The 23849-nt window shown below is 45.3% G+C and overlaps 1 protein-coding gene across 1 annotated transcript in view; it reads left to right on the top strand.

The window, feature by feature from the left end:
- The first annotated feature begins 213 nt into the window (after positions 1-213).
- The window catches only part of GALNT13 (polypeptide N-acetylgalactosaminyltransferase 13), a 64031-nt gene continuing 40395 nt past the window's right edge, over positions 214-23849 (top strand). Inside the window, exons 1-3 of the mRNA XM_065750869.1 lie at positions 214-266; positions 1225-1473; positions 19561-19729. Of these exons, the coding sequence (XP_065606941.1) occupies positions 1332-1473; positions 19561-19729 (311 nt within the window). The 5' untranslated portion in view covers positions 214-266; positions 1225-1331. The remainder of the gene's footprint in view (positions 267-1224; positions 1474-19560; positions 19730-23849) is intronic.

A 23849-nucleotide genomic window follows, 5' to 3' on the forward strand; every position in this document is an offset into this window, starting at 1 on the left:
GTCACTCATTTGTTCAAATGAAGTGAAACAAAACTGTAACTTAAGTCTCTTTATCGAATATGTTGGAACTAAGATAAGTAGGTTGAAATGCAGGCAAGGTTTATGAGAGTGTCCTTTCTGAGAAGCTTGTTTCCATCCTAGGAAAGGCAGCAGAGCAGTAAGGTCTGTCTGTGTTTTGTTTTGCAGGTGCTGGGACAGCTGTCCTGCAGTTCAGGCTGAAGCACAACTCCCAGGGCTGGAATGTAGTGCAGCATGTGATGGTACGAGTGAGCTGTCCACATGTGGTCATCTAACTTAGTGGAGAATCCCAGGGCCATGGGGGCTGGGAGGGACCTCTGGAGCTTCCCCGTGCTAACCCCCCCAGCAGTTCCCTGCAGCAGCAGCAGCACACAAAGTGTCCAGGCGGGTATGAAGGCTCCAGGGGAGGCTGCCCCACCTCCCTGGGCTGCTGCGCTCACTGTGTCGAGTTCTTTCTCACATCACATTGGTCTCAGCCACCAGGGTGCTCTGCTGGCTGGTGGTCACCCTGCTGCCCACCTGGGTCCTCCCCAGAGCTCATTTCCAGCAGCTCAGCTCTGCGCCCGCACTGAGCCCTGTGATTATTCTGCTGGATATGGACAGCTCTCATAGCTTTTGGTGCCCAAACGTAGCGTTGCAGGGAAGAGCTTCAGGAGGTGGGTGGGCAGCTGCCATGTTCTTTTGCAGACATCTTTGGTGCTGCTAAGGCAGTATTCAATTTCAATTCAACAGGATTAATTAAAAAAAAAATCAATTTGCTTCCAGTCCTTACAGAACGTATTTAAAGCAGCATAATAAACAGTGTATTAGAGGCAGAAGAAGACAACTTTGTGTTAGACATTAACATTCAAAGAAGTTCCTGGTTAGAACTGGTTGGAGCCTTGGTTAGCACTGTCTGTTAGCACTACTTTGACCTTTTGCATGCTCTTTATTAGAATATATTACATTGTATTAGAATATCATTAAAATGATTGAGGAATACATGCTGTGTTTCTAAATAAAAGTACATACAGAGACTGCCTGTGAAATATGTACATTTAAATGGCTGGTATTCGTGGGTGAGGGTAGAAAGGCCTTGGGTTGGAAGATGAAAAGTGCCTGCACACTGCACTTCAATGGAGAGTAGTGTTGAGATGTTTAATTTTTTTTTTTCATTTCAGGCTGTACTTGTTAGCTAATGTAGCCCTTTTCTTCTTTCAATTGCAGTGGGATGTGCATCTTTGCTTCCATGTTGGATTTTAGCTGTGGGAGTTTGGTACATCTCAGCAGCAGCGTTCTTTCTTTAGCGCTTTAGCTGGGAAGGAGGCTGAGCGATGAGGAGATTTGCTTACTGCAAGGTGGTGCTGGCCACTTCTCTCATGTGGGTGCTCGTGGACGTCTTCTTACTTCTGTACTTCAGCGAATGTAATAAATGCGATGACAAGAAGGAGAGGTCCCTGCTGCCTGCTCTGAGGGGTGAGTGCCAAGTCTAAGCTACCTCTCACAGTCACAGATTTATTATTTTTTTAATTATCTTTCTCATATCTTTGTGTACTTCCTAAATCATTTTTCCAATTCAGACAGACAGAATACCAAGGTCTGAAATACTCTGTTTTATTTCACTGGTTTCAAAATTGCAGATATCTCAGGGTGTGACCTTTTACCATATTGAAGCCTGAATCCTGTACATATTTATTTTTTTTTTCAGCAAAAGCAATAAAAAATGCCTGGTACGTGGAAGAGAAAAAACAAAATAATTCTTATTTCTTAATCCAGTGTTTGAAGTCTTATGATTAGGGAGGAAAGATTCTGCTTATGTAGAACATGCATAGAAGTAAAGAGGAAGCTTTCCATGCCTTTTTAGTCTTAATTATTGTTCTGTAAATGATTCATGAAGACAACTTTGCAGTAGGTGTACAGTGTAAGTGGTGACAGTTCATAGACTGAACGCAGCTGTCAGAAGTCCCCCTCTGATGTACGCTTCAAGATGCAGCAGACAAGTGACAAGTACAAAAGCTGGGTGCTATAACAGTGAGCTGTCGCTGTGCTGGTTAGTGACATTGCTTAACAACTTGCAAGTGTTATCCCAATTAATGTGGAGCTGGCTTCCACTCAAGCCATCTTTACTTGTATCTATTTTTGTATTATGGTTGAAGTAAATGATGCTTATTTCTTAAACCTACTTCCTGCCCTAGAAGAAAATGAATACTGGGCAGTCTTTTGGCAGTCCCTGCTTACCAATGGCATATGCAGAAATCTGTGAAAATATCAGCATCCTGCATCCTCTTAGTGTGGAGTCTGCATCTGTAGGGTTGTGTTCTCCCACTACTGCTTTCCCCTTACTGCTTACTGTGGGTGGCTGATGCCTGACAGATCTTGAGGTGACAGAGGAGTAAGTTCCCAGGGCATGCTTCATACAGGGTGTGGGGAAGCTCTTGCAAAAGCAGCCAGTAGAGTTGGGGAAGGCTTGCACTCCTTGCTGTTCTCAGAGGCACCTCATGTCTTGTAGCAGGCTGCACAAAAGCAGAGATTTCTCTGGGAGCTCAGGTTTTGCCTGGAATTTCAGGAGATTTTAAAGCATATCTAATCATACCTAAATCACTTCAGGAAATCTGGAATAGAGGGAAGTTTTGTGTAGAGCATCATGTGAAGTAGGAGCTGGGTCTGGCCTTTCTCTGGACTAAAGCACAGTGAGGCAGCTGGTCAGGGGGTCTCAGCAGGGCATCTCCCAGCCTGCATGCAGGGCTGTTCCCCTCCTTTCCTTCCCACAGAAGCAGGGGCCACAGCTGTTGATGTGTTGGAGACATCCGGAGCTGAAGTGTGCTGCTCAAGCTGGCTCAGCAGGGCTCTGAAGGGAAGGGAAAAGTTCAAACACACGAAAAAACCCTGAAATAACACTGTTGGTATCGATAACAATTCTGTTCCAAGTGCTTTTTAAGGACATAAGGACAGCTCTGTTGTGATGCTTTGTATTTTTGGTTGTTTTGCTTTTTAAATGGGTGAAATGACAGAGATGGATGCATAAGTTGCTTGCCCAAGGAAAAAGATAGCAGATGAAATCTTACGTTGTGAACTAATTGTGTTCAAGCTAATATTCCTAGCAGATGGTTCTTCTGAAACATGCAAGGCTTGCAAAAGGCAGGGCAGGGTGCTTTCAGGGCTGCCTGAAGAAATAATCCTTCTGGTATTTAAAGCAGGAGTGCTTATGTGCAGGCTCGGGGTCAGCTTGCTCAGCATGCTAAGCTTCCCACAAAGGAAATGCTGTTTAAGCCAAGGTAGTCTGATGGCCTGCCACTTCAGCTTTATTTTCATTTGCCGTGAATTGGAGTAGTTCTCAGGGACCCAAAAGGCCCACGCTTTGGTTCCTGCAGCCCCCTCCATCCAAAACTGCATCTGGGAGACCAAGAAAAGGCCAGCATCCCTTTGGGCTGCATGCTGTGGGCAGCTAAAAGCTCAGGATGTGTCTGGGGGTCAGAGAAAGGTGCTGTGCTAGGAGGGGCATCCATATACAGGGCAAGGTCTTGCAGCTTCCCACCTGCTCAGCTTCAATGTGATCTTCCATCGATCATCTCAAACAGTGCCAAGAGACTCATGTAACCCCTGCTTGAGTTTGCTATGCTGGAGGCTTGCTGGCTATTAGCAGGCTGTTAGCTGCCATCCTGGCTGCATGAGAGGGAGGACCATGCTCTAGAGCTCTCTGAGCCCAGAAAGAGCCAACATCCTGCAGTCATAGAGGGTTTGGTGTTGTGCACTTGTGTTAGTGTTTGATTCATGACCAAGGGATTTGGAATGGGAAAACGCTTTCCTGCAAAAAAAAAAAAAAAACCCTCCTCAAATCTTTTAATTTCAAATTCAGAATTATTTAAACGCAATATATTCAATTTCTAAAGCTTCTAAAGTGTTTGAAGATGATTCTTGTTTAGAAGCTTTTGGAAAATAAGTGTTGAACTTGGGGAAGTCAGAGCTCTCTAAGCAATAAAACAGGGAGCGTGTGCAATGACTGAAATAGTAATTGTTAAGGAAGTGTGATTATTTTAATTAAAATGAGTGAGAGTGATGAGATGGAATTGTATTCCTGAATGCCTGTCTTTGCAGCATGACTAATGTGCCACTTTGTAACGTGCTGGTAGGCTTTAGATTTCCATACAGTAGTGACAAGTCCTTAATATTTCTGTCTAATGTTTTTATGCAGATTTCTGTTCCTGTATTATGAACTGTATTCTTAAGTAGTACAAAAGGGCTTTCATAAAACCAGGACAAGTTATTAAAACGCTATTTTGAGGAAAACTCGGTGTAAAGGGAGGGTTCATTTATTCAACCTCTGTAATGTGTTTCTGTTTCGAGAGAGAAAAGGTCTGTTGTGATCCCATAAAGCAAGTGAATGAAATGCTGGGCTGCTGCATGAGAAGTTTGGGGTTATGGCCAAGTTTAGAAAAGAAGGCATTCATTTGGGTGGTTTCCATAGCAACGTGTTTATCTGTCGGATTACTGTATGCACGGGGTTGGCTGCATTAACAATGGTAGCAGATATTTTTAATAGCACACCATAAAGATTTAATGGAAGGAGGGCTGAATGTGTACATTGCACTCAAGCCTTGCCACACATTTGTTGACAAATAAAACTTGAAGTGCTGATTTGGGTATTGTGGCAGTGTGTTACCCTCATTTCTGGATCAGCTCAAGAAAACGCGTTCCTAAAGATCGAGGGGAAAACTTGAGCTTAGCAGATGCCTTTATCTCATTGCAAACACTTAGAAAAGAAAGCGTTCCTGGGAGATGTGGTGCCCCCTGATTGGAACAAGCAGGCTGCAGAGGAGTCATGTTTTCCAGCAGGCCGTGGAGGGCTGATGGCAAGATGCTTCTTGCTGCAGTGATGAAGTTTCATTGCTTGCTGTTAACTTAGGATATTTCATCTGTTGTATTGCTGTGTGTGTGCCTGGCTGATGGACCTGTTCTGTCCATAAGGAGCTGTGGGAGCTGCGTGTGTGAGACACGGTGTTGTTAAGCACTTAACCTTTTCTCACCATAACCTTTATTCTGATAGCACGATGCATAAATGGTACTGCAAGGCAGAAGAAATCAGTCATTCTTTTGGCTGCGTTGTGAACCTTCAAGTCATTCTTAATAGCATTAACAGGTGTTCTAGGTCAGCTTTGCTTTTTGGCGGTGGCAGGATGTGCTTTCCAGCTGACTGGTAGGTTTTCAGGTTTCCTTTTTATGTTCAGCAGATGATTTATAACATCACTGGAAATTCTCAGCCAGCAGCTTTCCCTTTCGCAGAGTACATGTTGCCTTTTAGACCCAGTGGCTTGCAAATACCTTAGTTTTATGGAAACTAAACGAAGCATCAGCTTTAATAATGGATATTGTTGATAAATGATGTCTCCTTTTTGTTATTGATGCCGTGCTTTAGGCCTTGAATGAAGCTTCATTGATTTCAGAAAAGCTCTGCAAGTGCTGTCCGTGTACTCAAGCCTAGTTGCAAGAACCAAGGCTTAAAAATGAGGTTCAGTCTGCCATCAGCCTCTTTTTAATCCACTGTCAAACAGTCCTTAAATTGCTCTGAGAATTACACAGTGTAGCTGAGCACGGTGGAGTAGTTTCCATGCTGTGTGAGCTCTGTGTAGGTTGTAAGATGTGCAAGAAGACGCTTGGAGTAGTGAGCACTGCAGTGGGGACATACAGCACTGGAAGGTGATAAAGCACGTTGGCTGGCTCTGTGCTGCAGCTCTTCTGTTTTGCAAAGGGACAGAAAGGTTTTCCTAATAGTGGCTTTAAGCCTTGTGATTACCTTTTGTGTTATTTCTCTCCCTTATGAAGTATCAGTGATGCAGAATTGGGGGGCAGCTACTGCAGGAAATACTAATTGGTGTTATCGCCGAGAAACACTTCTCAATTAGGTTTCTCGGTAGTAGTGCAGTATGAGACTTGAATAACAATTATGGATGGTGCTATCTGTGCAAAGCCCTGGCTGTTTGTGTCTGAGTGCTGCTCCTGGAGACTGTTTTCTGTAGCTGTGGTACAGGGTACTCCTGTATCTGTAATGAAAGTTTTCATCTGCGGACGTTCTCAAGAGCCCTGATTGCCAAACCTGACAAGCTGAAGTGTGCATTCATCTGCATAATAAAGAGTGAAGAATCAGAGTGAAATTTATTCCAATGTCGTCCTTCTTGTCCTTGGGAGCCTAGTCTGTATTAAAAATCAATTAATAAGAAAACTAAGCCAACACAAAACCCCGGGGTTCTTACCCTGCAGGAAAGTGAGTGAGATGAGTGAACAGTGTTGGGTGCTTTGTGCCCTCTGCAGTGTCCCAGCTGCTGGCAGCAGAGAGGTGTTGTTCACCTTCTAGTTTGGTTGATTAGGCCTATGGTCAGTGAGAGTGCTGGGTGCCCCCAGTTCCTGCACTGCAGGAATTTCTGCATCAAACTGGTGTGGCATTTGACACCTTTGTATTGATTGTACACTAAATAGTTAAAAGCTTCTTTTTGAGGCTGAGCAGCAAAATAAAACACATGGAAGATCAATTATTTTTGTTCCAGTGGTTTGAAAACTGTTTACAAGTATACAGAAAAGTGTCTTGGTTTTTTATTGGGTTGTGTCACTAACACACAATAGGAGCCTGTGCCTTATGTGGAGTTGCATCCTTTTGGCATTGTGTTGGAAAGCTCTTGTCAGGGCTCCATTAAGGTTGGAAGCAGCCTGGAAACGTTTAGTCCCTAAATGGCTTTAATAGTTTGTCACCATGCCTGGGCTTAGCTGTGGCAGAAATAGCCCTTTCCTCTCGAGGGTCATCGTTAATTACACACTCCGTGGCTGTTCTGTGTGCAGAAAACCTGTGGCAGTGCTTTAGAAATTGGAGCTTTGGATTGGGGTAAGGAAGGGGGGGGGGGGGGGGGGGGAAGCTGCCTGTATGCCTCCTGAGAAGCTGTGCTGCAAAGAGCCACAGATGGAGTGTGAATGCACACCTCAGTGTCTTCTCCTCCCTTCATTCTCCATTGCTTCTTTCTCTGATCCTCGCCGTGTGCCAGAGGTTTATGCTGCAGTGCTTTGCTCCTCTCCTCCATGGGAGCAGGGATGGGTACAGTACATACAATGTGCCCAGTGCCTTCGCCAGTCTTGGTTTCATTTAGCAGATTATGTTCCTCAGTCACAAGGCCTTGGACCTACATCCACCACGTTCTTGATAACTTCACATTCCCACACCTCCGAGGCTCGGCAAAAGTGATAGAGCTGTGTATTACCCAGGTTTTGGTGCAGAGCCAGACAGGTGGCCAGGTTCTGGCATTGGGGTCTCAGCCCTGCTGCACTCAATGGCAGTGCAGAGGGACTGCGACAGAGAACATCTACAAACAAACAAAGATGAACCTCACATATCGACCTCCGTAGTGTGGCATGCTGTGTAATCACTGCAGTGAGTTCAGCTGCGCGTTCCCTCGCTGTTGCGCGGAGATAATGCTGCACTCCGGAGTGCCTCGAATTGCAGGAGCAATATTCCTTGAGTGATGTTGGTATCTGAAAACCAAATAAAACTTTAATCATAAAATATTTTCTCCATTAAGCGATAAGAGCGCTTTGTAATAAAAGAACTTGTCAGTCTTCCATGGTTTAGGAATAATTTAACCGCGTTAAATTGTCTCGATTGAGGCTTTATATGATAGCAGTTTCTCTTACTTGCTTCTCGGAAGTTTAAATACAGCATATAGGGACCTCAGTGCTGATGGGTTCAGCAGTTGGTTCCACTTTTGATAGTCTTAAAATTTAACTGCATTAAATAATCTTGTTTTAAACTTCATAAAATGTCAATTTGCCTCATTTTGCTGCTCGGTGGAAATGGTGGCTTGGAGTTGAACCTGCCATAGTGTTAGCACAGGCAGAGGGAGCTGTGTGGGACAGCTTGGTGTCGTCTTCTTGATGTGTTTGTGGAGCTGTCCCTGGGTTTGTGACCTCCCCTGTCACCAGGACCCACGCATTGCAGTGGGATGGGGTCTGTATGACACATCACCGATGTTGGGCTGTGTTCTGAGGCCTTTGGGTGCCCCAAAATAAGATCTGGACATTGTTTCCTTAGAGGGGAAATGCAAAAGTGAGCCTGAGAGGGGTAGGAAGAGGAGGTGATGGGGCCATGTTTGTTTTCTTTTTGGTTTCTCTCCTCTAAGGTCTGTTGCTGTTTTGAAGATTAAAGATTTGTATCACTGATAAATATTTCCTTTAAGCATTTCATTTGATTTCCTCAAGGGTTCTCTATTTCCTGTCATTTATGTCTCTGCTTACTCCTCAGTGGTAGGTACTTTGATCCTTATGTGACATGACAAGACAAGGAAATGGGAATGTAGGCTGTGTGAAAGAGCATTTATATTTAAACATAAGGGGTACTTTAATCATTTTGTTTTAAGAATGAGTTGTTACATAGTTCAGGTATGGATGCTGAGCAGGGAGATGGAATGCTCACCCATGTCCAAGGCTTGCAGTGGGAAACTCCAAAGGAGTGATTTCCAGAAAGAGATCCTTCCCCAGTGGTGGTCAGCCCTTCAATGGGGTCTGGGAGAGGTGGAGCCAGACTCCACCCCTTCTGGTCACACAGGTGCATTGCCTTCACCTGTGCTCCTGTGGCTGACTCAGTGCTCACCTCAGGTGATCCATCAGTGGTTCAGGCTGTGATTCAGCACTTCCTGTACATGGGGGCTGTTTGTTTTTCTCCTCCTTGGCTTAGTTGGTTAGAATGGTTTTATAGTATGTTGGCAGTTGATGGGAAGCCAGCATCTCCTGGTGGGTGTGGGTAACATTGTTCTGATAGAGAATGCACATAGTTGCTGTGTATATTTCTTGCTGCTTGGTTGCAGTTTCAAAGGTGCTGGAATTCAGGGAGAGTGTTACGCTGTCTTCTAACTGCTGTCTTTAAAGCCAGTGTTAATTAAACTGTTGTGCTTGAAATGATTTTCTTATGGACCGTTTGTAACTTTCTGTAGGTGTAGAAGTTGCTCTGGCACTACTCTGACAAAGAGCCGTGAGCCAGGGCAGATGCTCCAGTGCAAATGGTGTTCATCTGGTGTGGGTTTTATGGCAGCATGAAGGATAAGGCGAGAGGAAAGTACTGCTTACCCGTGAGTACGTCGTGCGTCTCAACTTCAGCCACTGAACTGGCATTGGTTTCTGTATGGACTGTCAGTGGCCCATGGTAAATATATCATTTCTGTGTATTAAAATTGCTCAGTTTGATGAATATGTATTCTTTCAGTCATTATCCTTTGTAGTACTGTAAAAAATAAATCTTGCAGGTAAAAAGTGTGGAATGAACTTTGGTTGTAGGCTTGGAACTTTGTCATTCATTTATCTGAGGCACTGTATCTTCTGTGTTTCTGGATGCACATTGGGAACCACAGGGAAACGTAACCTGCTTGGTTTCTGGACTTTCAGAGAAATTAAACAGTGGGCTTTGCTGTTCTCATCTGCTTTGGATGAGCCTCTCTGGAACTGTGGGTGGTGAGGGCCCCCAGGTGCTGGAGGAGCTGGTGGGGAGCTGGGGGTGGTGGTGGGTGGAGAGGTTGTAGCTTAACCGTGTATGAAAATAGGATGATGAGGAAAGAACGAAGCATTCAAGGCTTTATGGTTCTGTTTCAGGTGCTGTTACTGAACAATTGAGAGATGGCTGTTTTTATATATATATTAAAAAAAAAACAAAGCGGCTGCTAATAGTCTGTTTCTCTTGCAATATGATAAAGTATAATTAAAACATGCTGCCAGAATGGAAGTGTAATTGCTAATGCAGATTTACTGTACCGAGGAGACCTACAGCAAGGGAAAGTACTGGGCATTTGGTGGCAGTTTGGAGCTCCCATCTCTGTATTTTCAGATTCCTGGTGCTTCTATAGTCAGAATCGTTATCCTATAAGCGTGGAAAAAGTAGGAAAGAACTTTCGTAAATTATCACAGTGGGTACAGTTAAAGCAAGCTCTTGAAACAGCCTGTAGATAAATGGTGCCATTGTAAGCCTTAATCTTGGCTTGCAAAGTCCTGTACAGGCATTTTTAATTAAAAATACCATTTGCTTTGAGCTTTGTGTAATTTAGGGTGGAATTGATACTCAGGCTGGATCCTGTGAAACCTTTGGTGTTACAGCAGAAATTATAAGTTAGCACCAGAACTGCATGCTTCACGTTGTTCCATCCTGTGTGGTCTCCTATGGGCAAACTCAGTGGAGTGGAGTGAAGGGAGGAAATGGAAAGGAAATCTTTAAACGAGTGATAGGACAGCTCTGCACTTTGGCATCACGGTCAACATTTACAGAGGTAAGAAGTGTTAATATTCCAAGTGGCCCCAAACTGCTAAGAGGGGATCAGCAAGGCTGTTGGTATGGAAATGGGGCAAGCTGACCCACATCATGTCCTCTGACTTTATTCCCAGGCCATCTGCATTGTGACGTGTCACCTGGCCTTGTGGGATTTGCTGGGCTGTAATCTCTGTTGGCTGGCATCAATTCAGGCATTCAGAAGTCATGCAGGTGCATGGCCTCAGCAGGGTTACAAGTGTTGCCTGCAGACAGATCAGGTTATGCCTTTGTTGGCTCTGTGCTGTTGTTGTGGAATACACACTTTGTTTAAAGCATGGGTGTCCAACCTTTTAGGTTGCCTGGCTTGCACTGAGTAAAGAGGACTTCTCTTGGGCCACATGAAAAAAGTGTATAATGTATATAAGTAACCAAACACAGGAGGGAAACAAAAAGCCATAAAACTAGTGGGTTGGACACGGTCTAAAGTGTCGTGTTCACTCTCTTGAAAATGCTGTGTTGTAAACAGAACTCATGTGTTGTCCTGCAGACTGAAGGCTGGTAATGGGATTTATGTAAGAACCTCTGGGGATTGCCCACTGGTAAGCTGGTAATTAACTCCACATTAGTGAGGGCTGCTGTCAGCTGCTCACTGGGTCTGGATGCTGCTGGGCCATCTGTGCCCACAGCAGGTGGGGAGAGCAGGGAGCGTGGCTGGGTGTGGGACGGAGGGGGCAGGTGGGTGCCACACGTCTGTTCTGGGATGTGCTTTCCCCCATTGGCTTAAGTTCTTCATACAGTGGCTTAGGTTGGAAGAGACCACAGGGATCAATGAGTTCCAGCCCCCTGCCATGGGCTGGCTGCCCCCCACCAGCTCAAACTGCTCAGGGCCCCATCATTGCAGCTCTGGGCAGCAGTGCCTCACTGCCCTAAGTGTGTGTTCTGAAGTTATTTCCATCATAATCATTTCAAGAAGGTGTATTTGTTTGGGCTCAGTGCTGTCCTTCCCCAGGTATGTAATGTTCAGAATTAACTTCTCGTGGTGCTGAGATGCTCACAGCAATGAGAACAGCTCTCTGTATTCTCAGGTGCTGGTTCTAGGAGTTAGAGAGCTGTGAAACTAAGGGAAATAAAGAGAAGGGAAAGAGGGATTTGCCTGCCTTGTCACCTTGTGAATAATGAACAGGAGAGACTATTGGTATGTTTCAGTAGGATTATTCCTATTTTTTTTCTCTAGTTTCCTGCCCTGGAAGCATCACATTTGGACTTGCTGTGGCCCTGCTAGAGCGTGGCTGCTGCCCGTGGTGCAGGCAGAGCTGGATTTATGGCTGTGTCTGCACCAGCTGGTGAATGGCGGTGATGGGATGTCACTGAGACAGAGGAGCAGTATGAGCCTTATTAGTGCTTGGAAATGTTGCTAGCTCTTACAAGGCAAGACATATTAACCCACTTACTAAGCAGTATCGAAATTCATTTTGTTCATTTTAAAGCTTGTTGTTATTCTCTTCCTTGGTCTGAAATGTTCTGAAATCAGCCTGCGCAGCTCCTTCACGCTGCAGGAAGAGCTCGAGGCTCTGTGTGCTTGACTTTGCTGTCCCTGTTTATGAGAAATTCCCCTGGATGTCACAGCTTCATTCAGTGCAGAAAATGTTTGTTCCTAAATGGGCTCTGTTCAGGGAGCACAAGTAATTACTCTCCTGCTTTTGTGTTCGCTACCTGTTACTGCAATCTTTGGAGCTTTTGCTTTAGAATTTATTTGAAGTCTTTTAATCTCTAGACCCTATACTGTGTGTTACCATAATGATGATACTAACACATCCATTAATTTAGCTAATGCTTCACAAAATTTACAGTTTTCTCATCTGTTGCAGCCGTACATAACAGCTGAAATGCGTGCAAGATGTCACACCCCCACAAAGCCTCTCCAGAAGAATAAACTTATTTATGTCTCCTCTAAACTCATGCTGTCTGTTTCCCTGCAGGCTCCATGCTGTGCTGAAAATAGGTTCTACTCTGTTTCAGAAGTATGTGTTTAAAACATAATTAAAGTGAGTTTGCATAGAAATGACTTGTTTTTCTTGCTCACCCCCACATGTGCTCACACACGCTGTTTGCTTGACTGTGAAACTGCTTTTGCTTTTGGGTTCGTTTTGCTGGGGGTCTGATTGTCTCTGACTGCTAGGTTTCTATTTTTGCAGCTCACCAGATTTTGTTGACAGCACGTTTCCTGTCCTTTTGCTGTCTTCCTGAATTAATTTTCGTTACTCTAATTTTCAAACTCTTTTGCCTATTCCTTATATATGCATCCGATTTTCTGTGTTCTACAACCCAGAGCAGTGATACGAGAATTGAAAATGCTATTTTTGCAGCTCGAGTCCCAGCAGCTCTGTGTTTCTGGCATGTGTAGGAGCTAAGTGCCTGCTGCTAATCCCTGGGATTGCAGCCTGGCGGTCAGAAAGCTTCTGAGTGGGAGATAAGCACGTAAGGAGGGATAATGTGTCTGCTACTGCTCAGCTGATGAAGAAGGAGGCACACCAACCTGACCCTAGAAAGGTCCCCACCTCTCATGGCAGCTCTTCCCTCTTCCTCCAGTTGTTGTCTTGATGAGTTTATAGGCAGCAGAAGCAGTCGGTGAGAGTGTATTACTTCTTGGTACCTCTCAGCAGCCGCTTCATTCTTGCTAAGTGAGATTGTGTACAGGATGAAGAATTGCTCTCAGCGTGTACCTGGCTGGCAGACTGCTGGGTTGCTGAGCTGATTGCACCCAGAAGGCTGCTGCCATGGGTCTGGGTCCTCACTGAGAGACAGGCAGCAATGCTTCTAGGGGCAGGATCCTTGGAAGGTGGCACAAGCTGAACTGCAGCCCAGCACTGCCTCATTTAAGAGTTGTGACAAGTCAAAGAGGAACTACTGCCCAGCATGGAGCTGCTGGTCTCAACTGGAGAGAAGTGGGTGCCCTATGGAAGTGCCTTTCCCTCTCTGGCAGCTGGAGGAAGGCTTTCTCAACCACTGATGAGTAAACTTAAATTAGCTTAATCCGATGTTGTTTTCCTGTCTAATCTTAATAAGATCCAGGTAGCACCATCTGGTCCCTTCACGATGTGACATGAATGATTTTTTTCCTCCCAAGGTGTAGATGAAAGCCTGTCTTTGTGCATGCTGGAGCTAACACTGAGCTGGTCAATGAAACCACAGGCTCTGAGTGCTATGTGGATGCTGATTCCCTGCTAAGATATAAAATGAGGAAGAGAAAGTGAACCTCCAAATGTGTGATGGAGGAGGCGTTTCGGTGCTTTCTTCAGCTTCAGGAACAGGTGCTCCATGTTACTGTCATCCAAAAGAGTAACCCTGGTTACATTTCAGCACGGAAAACAGGACAAATATAAGACATCATTTCAGGCTTAGCTTGTTTCAACGGAGTATTGGAGGGTGTTTTGTCATTAATGTAGAAAAACTGAGTAAAAAGGAATGCTTGTTTGGTATCAAAGTGAGGAAGGTGCACACAACACACACGGTGTGGGTGTGTAGTCTGAGCTGTGGCTGAACAGTCATTTCTGTGGCTTGTGTCAACTTCACGTTTTTCTCTTTGCACTTTCTGAAAGGGCTCGAGGTTAAGACATGAAGATAGTTCTTCCCAGCAGCAGTGTGGCCATGGGAGATGGAGCTCCGTGCAGTGATGCTTTCAGTTCCCTCCATCTGGTGCCACCTCACTGTGGTTTGTTTCCCAGGTGGGCTGTCACCATCCTGCCTGCACCTGCCTCATCACCTGCCTTGGCTTCCTTAATTGCTGCATTGATTGGAATTAATGGCATTAGTGGAACAGCTGGCATGTCACAATAGAAAGGAGAATCAATAAAGGAGGGTGTGATTACATCAGCCTGTTCCCACACTGGAAGTTTTCAGCAGTATGTAAACTGGTCACAAACTCATATAAGTGGGAAATAAATCCCTGCCTTTGTTTTGCTCTTCCACCAAAGGAAGCAGGGGCAAAATGTAAGTGAATGTCAGCAATGCTTTGTTTCTCCTGTGAGTGTGCTCATCCTCACCCTCAGTGTAATGAATTTCTCAGTTCTGTGGTGCAAGGTGAGTGTGGGTTATGCAAGAGCCATTAATATATGGCAATATTTGTGACAAAATGAATCTTCTCAGGGAAAATGAAAGATTCTTCTAAAAAATTCATGTGGTTCAGCTGGGAAACTGACAGGAGAAAAGTGGCATAATTTAATTGTATGGAAGCTATTTGTTTTTCTCCTTCCATTTTACAGTTCTGGTTTTCCATTGGAACAAGGCACAGGCTGGAAGACATTAGCTCAGGTAGTGCCTTCATTTAATTGGAGCCAATTTTTCTATAGCTTCCTTTCCCAGTGCTTGTCTTTAAATGAAAAACCACCCTATGTTTGTAGCTCTGCTTTGGATCTGCTCTGTATTTTCCTCCAGGAATATCTTTCAGGAAATGAAGCTTTCAATGTAAACCATAGAGAGACTTTTAAGATGGACAGAAGTCCATTGTTAGTGTGCATTGTTAATGGCAGATTAGTTTTTATATCATTTTATGCAATTTTTTTTTCCTCTTGTATCATCACTCCAAGTGAAAAGGCAGTGCCCAAGAAGTACATCTTACTGTGGTTAGCTCTTAATCAAAGATACCGCTCTGTGTTGATCAGCACCAGTGTCTTAGATACGTGCTATCAACTTGCCTATCCAGACAGTGCCTTTGGCTCCCCTTCATCTATTTCAGCAATTGAAAATGTGCAGAGTACTTTAATTAATGCTTGTGCATGGAGGGTGCAGTTTCTTAGAAGAGTGATTAGGGGTGTGTGTGTGTGAAGAGCCATTGGCCGTGTCTGCAGGTGGATACCACATTGCTGCTCAGCACTGCAGAATGGAGCAGAACATGTGGGTGTGCACTCAGTGTTTCCTCATTAACAAGAGTGAAAACTGTTGCAGGTTGTAAAGGAGGTAGAGTGAAGGCTGCTCTGGGTCTGGAAAGCCAGCTTGTGCTCCTGTTCAGGTGCAAGTGTAAGTTTTCTGCCTGTTGGGAAACTCTCTAGCTCAGACTGTTTATGTTAGGTTTCTTCTTTTTTCTGTGCATCTTAAGATGTGAGCTATTGGCACTGTTTGACTTGTCACTGCATAGGCTGTATACATAGGTGAGAAGTTACTGGTCAAGTAAAGCAGCAGTGGGATACATTACCATCATGGTAACGGTCGTGAGGTCCTTTCTTCACTCGTGGGCAGTTTTTTCTGTTGTGAGAAAGACATGAAAAATGTGATGCAAATGAAAGAAATGCTTGCAGAATTTAATGCCTACAAGTCTTATTTTTTTAAAGGTTGTTAACGCAGCTGCAGACCAGTTTCTTTTCTCTTTGTCTGTAATTAGAGATGAGACTTCTGGCTCACGGTTGTTTTCAGTCTCCAGGTGCTGCTGATCAGGTCCTGGTACTCTAGCATGTCACCTCTTGCTGGGAGCAATTAACAAGCTGATTGGGTCCTGGTGCACTACCACATCACCTCTTGCTGGGAGCAGTTAAGCCCTGTGTATGACCCTGGCCACAGCATTAGCACTTGCTGGTGCTTTCTTTACTGTAAGGCTGTCAGTTAGATGAAGTCACAGACCATACTGTGAAGAACCAGAGATATTTGTTTTGTTATTTATAACTTAATTATTTTCTCAGATACACAGAGAAGTCTAGAACTCGTTGATGTAATTATGATGTTAGTAAGGCCTAACTTGCTAGGCCTGTGCCCTACTGTGTCTGGGAAAAGTGAAGTCTTCCCTTTTTCCTGGTTGTTACTCGTGAGTTGCAGTACCTGGTGACACAGAGGTGAGGTACTTCCTGTGCTCCATCCTTTGGCAATTAGCAGCCATCAACCAGTCATTAAAAATAAGACTGCGTTCAAAGCAGGCACCACGGTTTAGATCAGCAAACCCAGACAGAGAAGTGTTGATGAAGCAAAAATGTTTAGGAGCTCGTTCTGGAAATTGAGGTATGATTCTTTCGTTCTGCACGCTGCTTAAACCCGGTGTTCGCTTTGCTCTCACTGCCCATGCCTCACCTGAGTTTTGCCTCGGGGCTGACAGCTGCAGTGTGGTCTGGTGCATCTCTAGGCAACGTCTATAGTGGGAATGCTGAGAAATGTGTCTGTGGCAGAAGCTGCAATGAATTTTGATGCTTTTATTATAGGTGAGCAACTGTTTTTCTTTTGGATCTGTGGCTCTCTCGTCTTAGAAGATGCTGTAAAGTGAATGACCTGTTTGATTTTGTGCCTCGTATCAGTACTGTTGTAAAATACGATAGGAACTGCATCGTGCAGGACTGCCTGTGTCTCAGGTCACACTTCAGTTACCACAGATTTTATTTATTTATCCCTCCAATTGCATCTCCAGTCAAAATTGCCTGCCTCGTTGGAGATCCCCAGCAGCCAGCTGCACGTGGTCCTGGGCACTGGGCTCTGGGTGGAGCAGGCTGGGACCTGATGGCTCCCTGCCATCCCTAGCCTTTCTTCTCTGAAAAATGAATTTACGTTCTCTCAACATTTCCAGCGTGAGCAGAGACAAACTGTTGTTTACTAGGGTGTTCTTAACCAGTTCACATCTTCTATCCATTCTGCTTTTGAGATATCTGTGAACACTCAGCAGACTGGGCAGATGGCAGTTGCGTGTGGCTTACACCCCTTAAGCTACTTTCTTCCCTATCGCTATACTAGGATCGATTTTTATCCTCACCTACTTATTTTTAACTTTCCAAACTATAATGCCAGCGTTCCCTCAGTTTCTTACAAAGCTGGGAATTTTTCTGTACAAACTGCACATTTCTGGCAGCTGCAGATTGGGGCTGAAGTCTGCCCCTGCAGCACCCTGCTCATTTTGAAGCCCCCATCTGTCTGCTGCTCTCAGGAAACCCAAAGGTGGGATCACAGCTGCGGTGGGTAAGTAACAGTGCTATTTCCAGCTTTCTCTTTAGCAGTTCCAACTGATTAAGAATATTTGAACAATCACGGAATGACAGAATAGTTTGGGTTGGCCTTACAGCCCCTGCAGCCCATGCTGTGGGCCGGTTGTTCTCCTCCAGACTGGGCTGTGCTGGGACCAGAGGGTGGGTGTACAGGGACCCCACTGCCCATCTGTCTGCAAAGCAGCATCGTTACACTGGCGCTGCTGCTGAAAACAGAGGCACAGGGGCTTCAGCCAAGGAATGTGAAAAGAAATATTTGGAGAAAATGCATGGCTGATGCGTTCTTATATCTCCCGAGTGTTGCCATGTCTTTGAGCCATGGTCCTGGTGCAGAGCCCTTAGTGAATCACTGAATAAACGGAATGCTTTGAAATCTATTGAGGTCAGCTTTATTTGTCCTTATCTCGAATTTTACACTTTATATTCTGTACTCCACCAAAAACCTCAGTGTTTCTGGTAAGCCCTTGTGTGGGGGCTGTTCTCGTTGGTATTGTTGCTGTATTGTTGGTGTTGGAGGACACAGAGCTCATTGCAGTCTTTGCAGAAAGGAAGGCATGAGGAGTGCACCTGGCAGCAGTTGGTGGGTTAACGTGGCAGCACCATCCATTCAGCCATCCTTCTCTTATTTATCATTTAAGATGTATGTGTACACCTGTGTATTACATACATATGTATGAATAAATTCATAACTGCATATTTATATGAACATACCTTCCTCCTACTCGGTACCGGGCCCATGTGTGCATCTCAGAGTTGCCCTTGTGTCAGGTCAGTCCGTGCTGCCCCAGCATGCGGCAAGGCTGCAAGCAGAAGGGATTTCTGATGTTAGTGCCCAAATCTGAGCAGTGACTGTAGGGAACTTATGTTAAAGAAAGGACAAAATTACAGAACTAGTTTAGCTTCACCATGCTGCAGACGGTCTCTGTGGATCTGAAGCATTTCGGTTTCCTCAGCCTCCACTGGCAGCAAAGCATTTCCTTGAGTATTGAAAGGCCTAAAAATGAATTTGTTTTGGACTTGCTATCATCTCCTGAAACTAGCATACAGGAGGGATGTGTAATGAGCTTTGATGTTTACTGAGGTTTAATCCATCATTTGTGGACTCACTGGCTGTGATTATGGGTGTCACCGGTACGTACGAACCGCTTGTGTTTGTGGAGCTGGCAAAAAGCTGCTAATGAGAGACTGGCATTCATTCTGTGAAAGGGAATATCATAATTTTTTATTTGTATTGAAGATTTCTATCATAATACAGTATTTTGATTCAGTTTATCATAGAAACATTTAGGCATCGTGTTGAGGGACAAGAGAAGCTCCATAAGAAGTGGGCTACTGTGAGTTTCAGCTCACGCACTGCTGCAGGCGGAGTAGTTCATGGTCAGCAGCATGCACTTGCTGCCTGTCCCCTCTTTTTAGCACATGTGGGAGGGCTGATCAGGGAATTGTGTGATAAAGCTTCACAGTGCTCTTGCTGTCGAGCTTTATCTCGATGAGCCTTAGCCAACAGCAGAAGCACATAGATCCTTTTAATGAAAACTCACTTCTACAGGAGGGCATGTGAATAACTGCTGCTGTTGGGAAGAGTTAGCAGAAGTTTTCAGGCTCAGATGAATGTGAGGTGCTGCTGCAGGGCACTGTCTGTGCACTGGTGTTGCTGGTGAACTGGCAGCGATTCCTGCTGCATCCTTGGTCACAGCATTTCTCTTTGGAGCCCATAGCCTGGTGGTACCCTACACAATTTCAGGAGATACAGTTCTGTTGGTTTGCTCAGAGAGGCAGCAAAATTCCTGTCACAATGATGACTGTTCTAATAATACACTGACATGTATTTTTTTCATGCCCATTTGCTTTAATGGAAAGCTTCTGATTTCTACAGAAGAAAACTGTCCCTACGATGTTTTCTGCTAAACCCAGAGTACTTCAGTGGAAAATCTACTCGTTCTGGGATGTTGTCTTACTGCCTCAGCAATGCCTTAGCGTGGCTGCCTGCTCCCAGCTGCACCGTCCTCAAGTATAGGCCCTTGGGAAGCAGGGAGCTGCTCCTGCAGGACTGCCAGGGGAAGGGTTCAGCTCTCAGCCTTCTCCAACCAAAAAGAGGCAGAATTTGTTTCCATAGCCAGGATTTGCAGCTCGAAGGACCGGCTCTTCAAATTGCAGTCTGCAGAGTCTCATCGTCCCTCCCCAGATAGATGGTAGAACGGAGTTTAATTGCCAGCCATTAGCTCCAAGTATGCTGTGTTCATGTTATGCATTGCATAAACATCCCTTGTGGATCCCTATTGGCACAGAGCAGAGCGGACACCCCCGTGTTAAAAGTTGTCCTCTTGCTGTCTTGTGTTGCAGCTGTCATTTCCCGGAACCAAGAAGGACCTGGTGAGATGGGGAAGGCAGTGCTCATCCCTAAAGATGACCAGGAGAAGATGAAAGAGCTGTTTAAAATCAACCAGTTTAACCTTATGGCCAGTGACCTGATCGCTCTGAACAGGACCTTGCCAGATGTGAGGCTGGATGGGTGAGTGCTGCTGCAGGTAAATGGGGCTCTGACTGTGGGTAAATCTGCATTGCTGTGCTCTGGGTGCAACACCAGCAGTGCCAGGAGTTGTCCTATGGGATGTGACTGCTTTTGGGTTCTACCCATAGGCTTTTCTGGGATAATAAAGGACCTTTCTTAGAATACTCTGTACTTCCTCAGATCTGAAGGCTTTGAAACCTGTTCATTCATTTAAATCTGATAATTTCTAGCTCTTACTTCCAAGTGATGCTTGAGGTTTGTGAGGTGACTTTGGGGCTGTGTAGTGGCCTGCTGTTTCACCAAGGGTTGCATTGCTTCTAATGGATTTTTTTCTGAGCCTCTAGTGGCTGTCTGTTCACCTGTGTGTTTGCAGTGCATGGTTGTGTTTGTTTGCCATCATTTACACAGGGATGCTGTTGGGTCAAATAACAAGTTATGGACTTGAACAAGAGATCCAGCTCTGCAGTCTGGGCAGAGGGGCATGTAGTGTCACACGTGAGACAATGGGAGAGGGTCACGAGGAGAGCTGCTGGCAGGTGGTATAGGCAGTGAAGCCCCCTTCCTCCCCCCTGCCCCCCCATTTAATGGGAAGCTACTGCACAGAGGGGTGTTGTCCTGAGAGTGCTTCAGTGTATGCGTGGAGGACTGCCTGAACTTGCACGCTGCTGGCAGGAACTTCTCGGATGGAGGGAGTTTTCTCTACCTGTATATTTTTAGAAACCTAGTTCCAATTGAATTTTATCTTTTTCAGTTTGATTTCTTTTTTTTTTTTTGTCCTCTTCTCCTTCAGCCACAGAAACTGATAGCTGTGTGTTTGCACATCAGTGCTGACATCCTGTTGAGCGACTGCTGCTGGCTTCCCACCTTCTGGGATTCTCCTGTTCCTGGAGGGATGCTTGAAGGTGTGACCTCTCTGTATAACTCCCATCTTTTGGGGCAGTTCTGCCTGCCTGGCTGAGCAGTCACTTAAACCAAAGCCATTTGGTGCAGTTACAGGCTGCAGCACTGAATACTGATGCCTGTTGCTGAGTTGCTGACATGCACACCATACCTCCTTTCGACTAGACGTGCTAACAGCAGTATGCACAAACCTAGCTGCTGAAGGCACTGATGTGTTTTCAGTGTGATGGGAATGGAAAGATCGGAGGTTCTATGCAGCAGCAGTTGTCTGAGCTGGTGAATGAGCCTGTGAATAGCTCATCTGTCCTCAGGTCCTGTGCTTGCAGCTGGGCATGCACCAGCTGTGCTGCTCCTCTCCATCTCCCAGCTCTGCCTTACAACAGTTCTGTGTGCTGGGGCAGGAGGTCCTGCCTGCTCTCAGGGTTCCTCGAGGTGGGTTCAGCAATGGGTTGGTGCCCCTGAGTGTTTGCAGGTGTAGGAGAACTGTGAGCAGAGCTGTATATCTCAGAAACCCCCAAATGTTTCCCCTCACTTTACAGCGCAATGTTTTGAGGATGATTTTGCATCCTAGTGCTATAGTTGCTGCAGTTTGTGAGAAATGCAAGTGTAGAAAAACGTGGGTGGGTCTAAATGTAGACAAGTTACCAGGGTGTCTGCACTGTACTGTTAGTTCTGCTTTTTAAGCTGAATTGTCACATAGCTGAAATCTCAGTATGATTTCCTTCAAATTCTTTAGGTTCCCATTAAATTTAAAATCAAATAAATGCTTCTCCCTTCCTCCTTGGGTTTTATTTGTAAGTGTCTTTTAAGAATAGAAGTGCTCCTTAAAAACCAGACCTAATTCACAAGCAGCACGACTGATCTCTGGAGGTCTCTTCCAACCCCTACAGTTCTGTGATTGTGTAATTCTGGGACTGATGCTTCTCCAGTGAGTGACCATTTGTAATCTGCTGCTGCTCAATTTCCATAAAGCAACACCTGATGTTATTGCCAGGATGGGTGCACTATGTGCATTGAAAGCACCAGGAAGGCTTTGCTGCTTACTGCTTCTTTGGTCCTTGTTGCCTGCACATCCCCGTGCAGTAAGGATGGAATAAGGGGCTGTTTGGTCTGCTTCAAAAGCTCAGTCCTCTCCCTGAGAGTGATAGTTGAAAAGAAAAGGAATAATGAGTAAGTGTTCACCTTGGTGAATGACTGTGTTCGATCTAAGGGAGGTGAGCTATCTAGTGCTGAGACAAATTGCCTGCGTGCATCTCTTTTATGAGAAAAACTTTCGTACTCTATCTGCATTGGAATGACAAAAAGGATTTTGGGATTTCAAAAAAAAAAAGCCTCTTTGTGTTTTCTTCTTCTGACAGATGCTTTCATTACGTGTTCTGTTCTTAAGGAGGATTGCATTGTTCTGAATGCCGATCTATAACACTTAGCTCTTAGAGAAGAGTACAGTTTTATGGCTAATGCATTCAGTGTGTGACAGCAAGACCTGCTTGTATTGCTGGAGGCGTGCTCCAGATGTGCTGGGTGGCTGACACCGACCAGACCTTGTGTGTTTTAAATGCAAACTTTTCTTTCAGTGTTAGGGAGTTTTGAGGCAGGACTTGCTCTGCTGCTGGGTGCTGGTGACCTCTGTGTCTCTCACTTCCCACTGCACCCATTCAGTGCACCAAGGAATCTCAGCCTGAGTTGTGTTGCTCGTGGCCAGCCTGAGGGTCAATGTCAGGTCTAATTTGAAGTGGGTGTTGATAGAGCTTTACAAACAATTGAATTCAACATGGAAAATGTTTAGTTTTGTTTCTGAGTGTTTTCTCTAGCGAGAAGAAATCAGTCTTCAATCTTTTCTGAAAGAATAGGTTGCTTTTTATTTTTCTGCTCTTCAGAACCCTTTATAAAAGCAGCAGTCCTGGGTGCACAGGATTTGTTTGTGCCCTTTATCAGTAACCACGGTGTTGCAGGTGCTGCATAGGATGCCTGTGCAGGGCTGTGAGCTGTAGGAATACCTGCATGAGTAATCTGTGTGCTGTCAGAAACCCTTCTGCACGTTATCCTTGTTGTGGCCTTGTTGCCCACAGCTTATAGATACCTGGGAGTATTAAGGGGCTCACCCCATCAGTGCCACTTGACTTCTGATGAAGGCAAGAGAATCTCTTATTAAATAGGAGGAAATAGTCATGATGAGCAGTGAGCATGCTTCCTTGGGACTGAAGGTGCTCAGCTGCTGCTCTGGCACTTATTGCAGTGCAGATCCCATGGTCACTTGGTGCTGGGTGACTGGGTTTGTCTGAGCCCCTGGTGGCAGTGTGAACTGCTGGAACTTGAATCTGGTGTTTCTCAGTGGTAGATGTGAGTGAGTACCGGTATCTCATGGACATTGCATGTCTAGAAGGGCTCTTAGAGCATGGTACAAAAAGTGAGAAGCAGAAGCAGTGCTTTCATTATCATCTTGCTTAGCCTTGCATTTTTCGGAACTGTGGCTCTGGCTTGAGCACAGTGCTGTGGTTTTGTGCTGCCTTCTTCCAGTCCAAAGCCTTTGCTGTTCTATGGCTCTGTGTGCTCAGAGCAGGGAATTAACTCTGGCTGAAGCAGGAGCAGCCATCGCTGCCTGCAGAAGTCCTTCAGTGCCTCTAACCCTGTGCCTTAGCAAGGAGCCTTAGTGGGATTTTTGGTGTTTGTTCATCCTCCATTTTAACTCTGCTAAGGAAGAGCAAATTACTCTGATTTCAGAGCTCTTCCAAGCGTGCTCAAGCTGCTGGAGCTGCATCTCACAGGTGGGCTTTGGGCTGTTCTTAGAGCCCCAGTCAAGAGCAAAGCTTTGCTTTGTTTGGCTTTGCACTGCTATAGCTTAGTGGAAAATGCCTCTCCTCCAATTACTTTGTCATGATGACAGTCAGTTATTTGACAGAGAGTGAGCAATGCAGAGATAAGGATGTACATGTGTGCCAAGTGAAGCCTGCTCTGTGTGACAGAACACAGGCACAAGGGGAGGCAGTTCAGGTCAGGCACCAGCAGCAAAGCACCCACGTGCAGGAGGAGGAGAAAGTGTGAGTGCTCAGCAGGGCTGTGTTAGTGCAGCAGGGTTAAATCCAAGTGGCTTACTGTTGTTCCTCTGGAAATTGAGGAAACTTCTCTGTACTGAAGGAGTAGAAGTGCTGCTGGAGAGAAGGGAAGGTATGCTGGGCTTGGCTAAGTGCCTGTGGCTGCTGGCCAGGTCCTGATGCTCGGT

This window comes from Cyrtonyx montezumae, unplaced genomic scaffold, assembly GCF_038088225.1.
Source record: "Cyrtonyx montezumae isolate F1298 unplaced genomic scaffold, pur_monq_1.0 scaffold_7, whole genome shotgun sequence".
In the NCBI taxonomy this organism is placed as follows: Eukaryota; Metazoa; Chordata; class Aves; order Galliformes; family Odontophoridae; genus Cyrtonyx; species Cyrtonyx montezumae.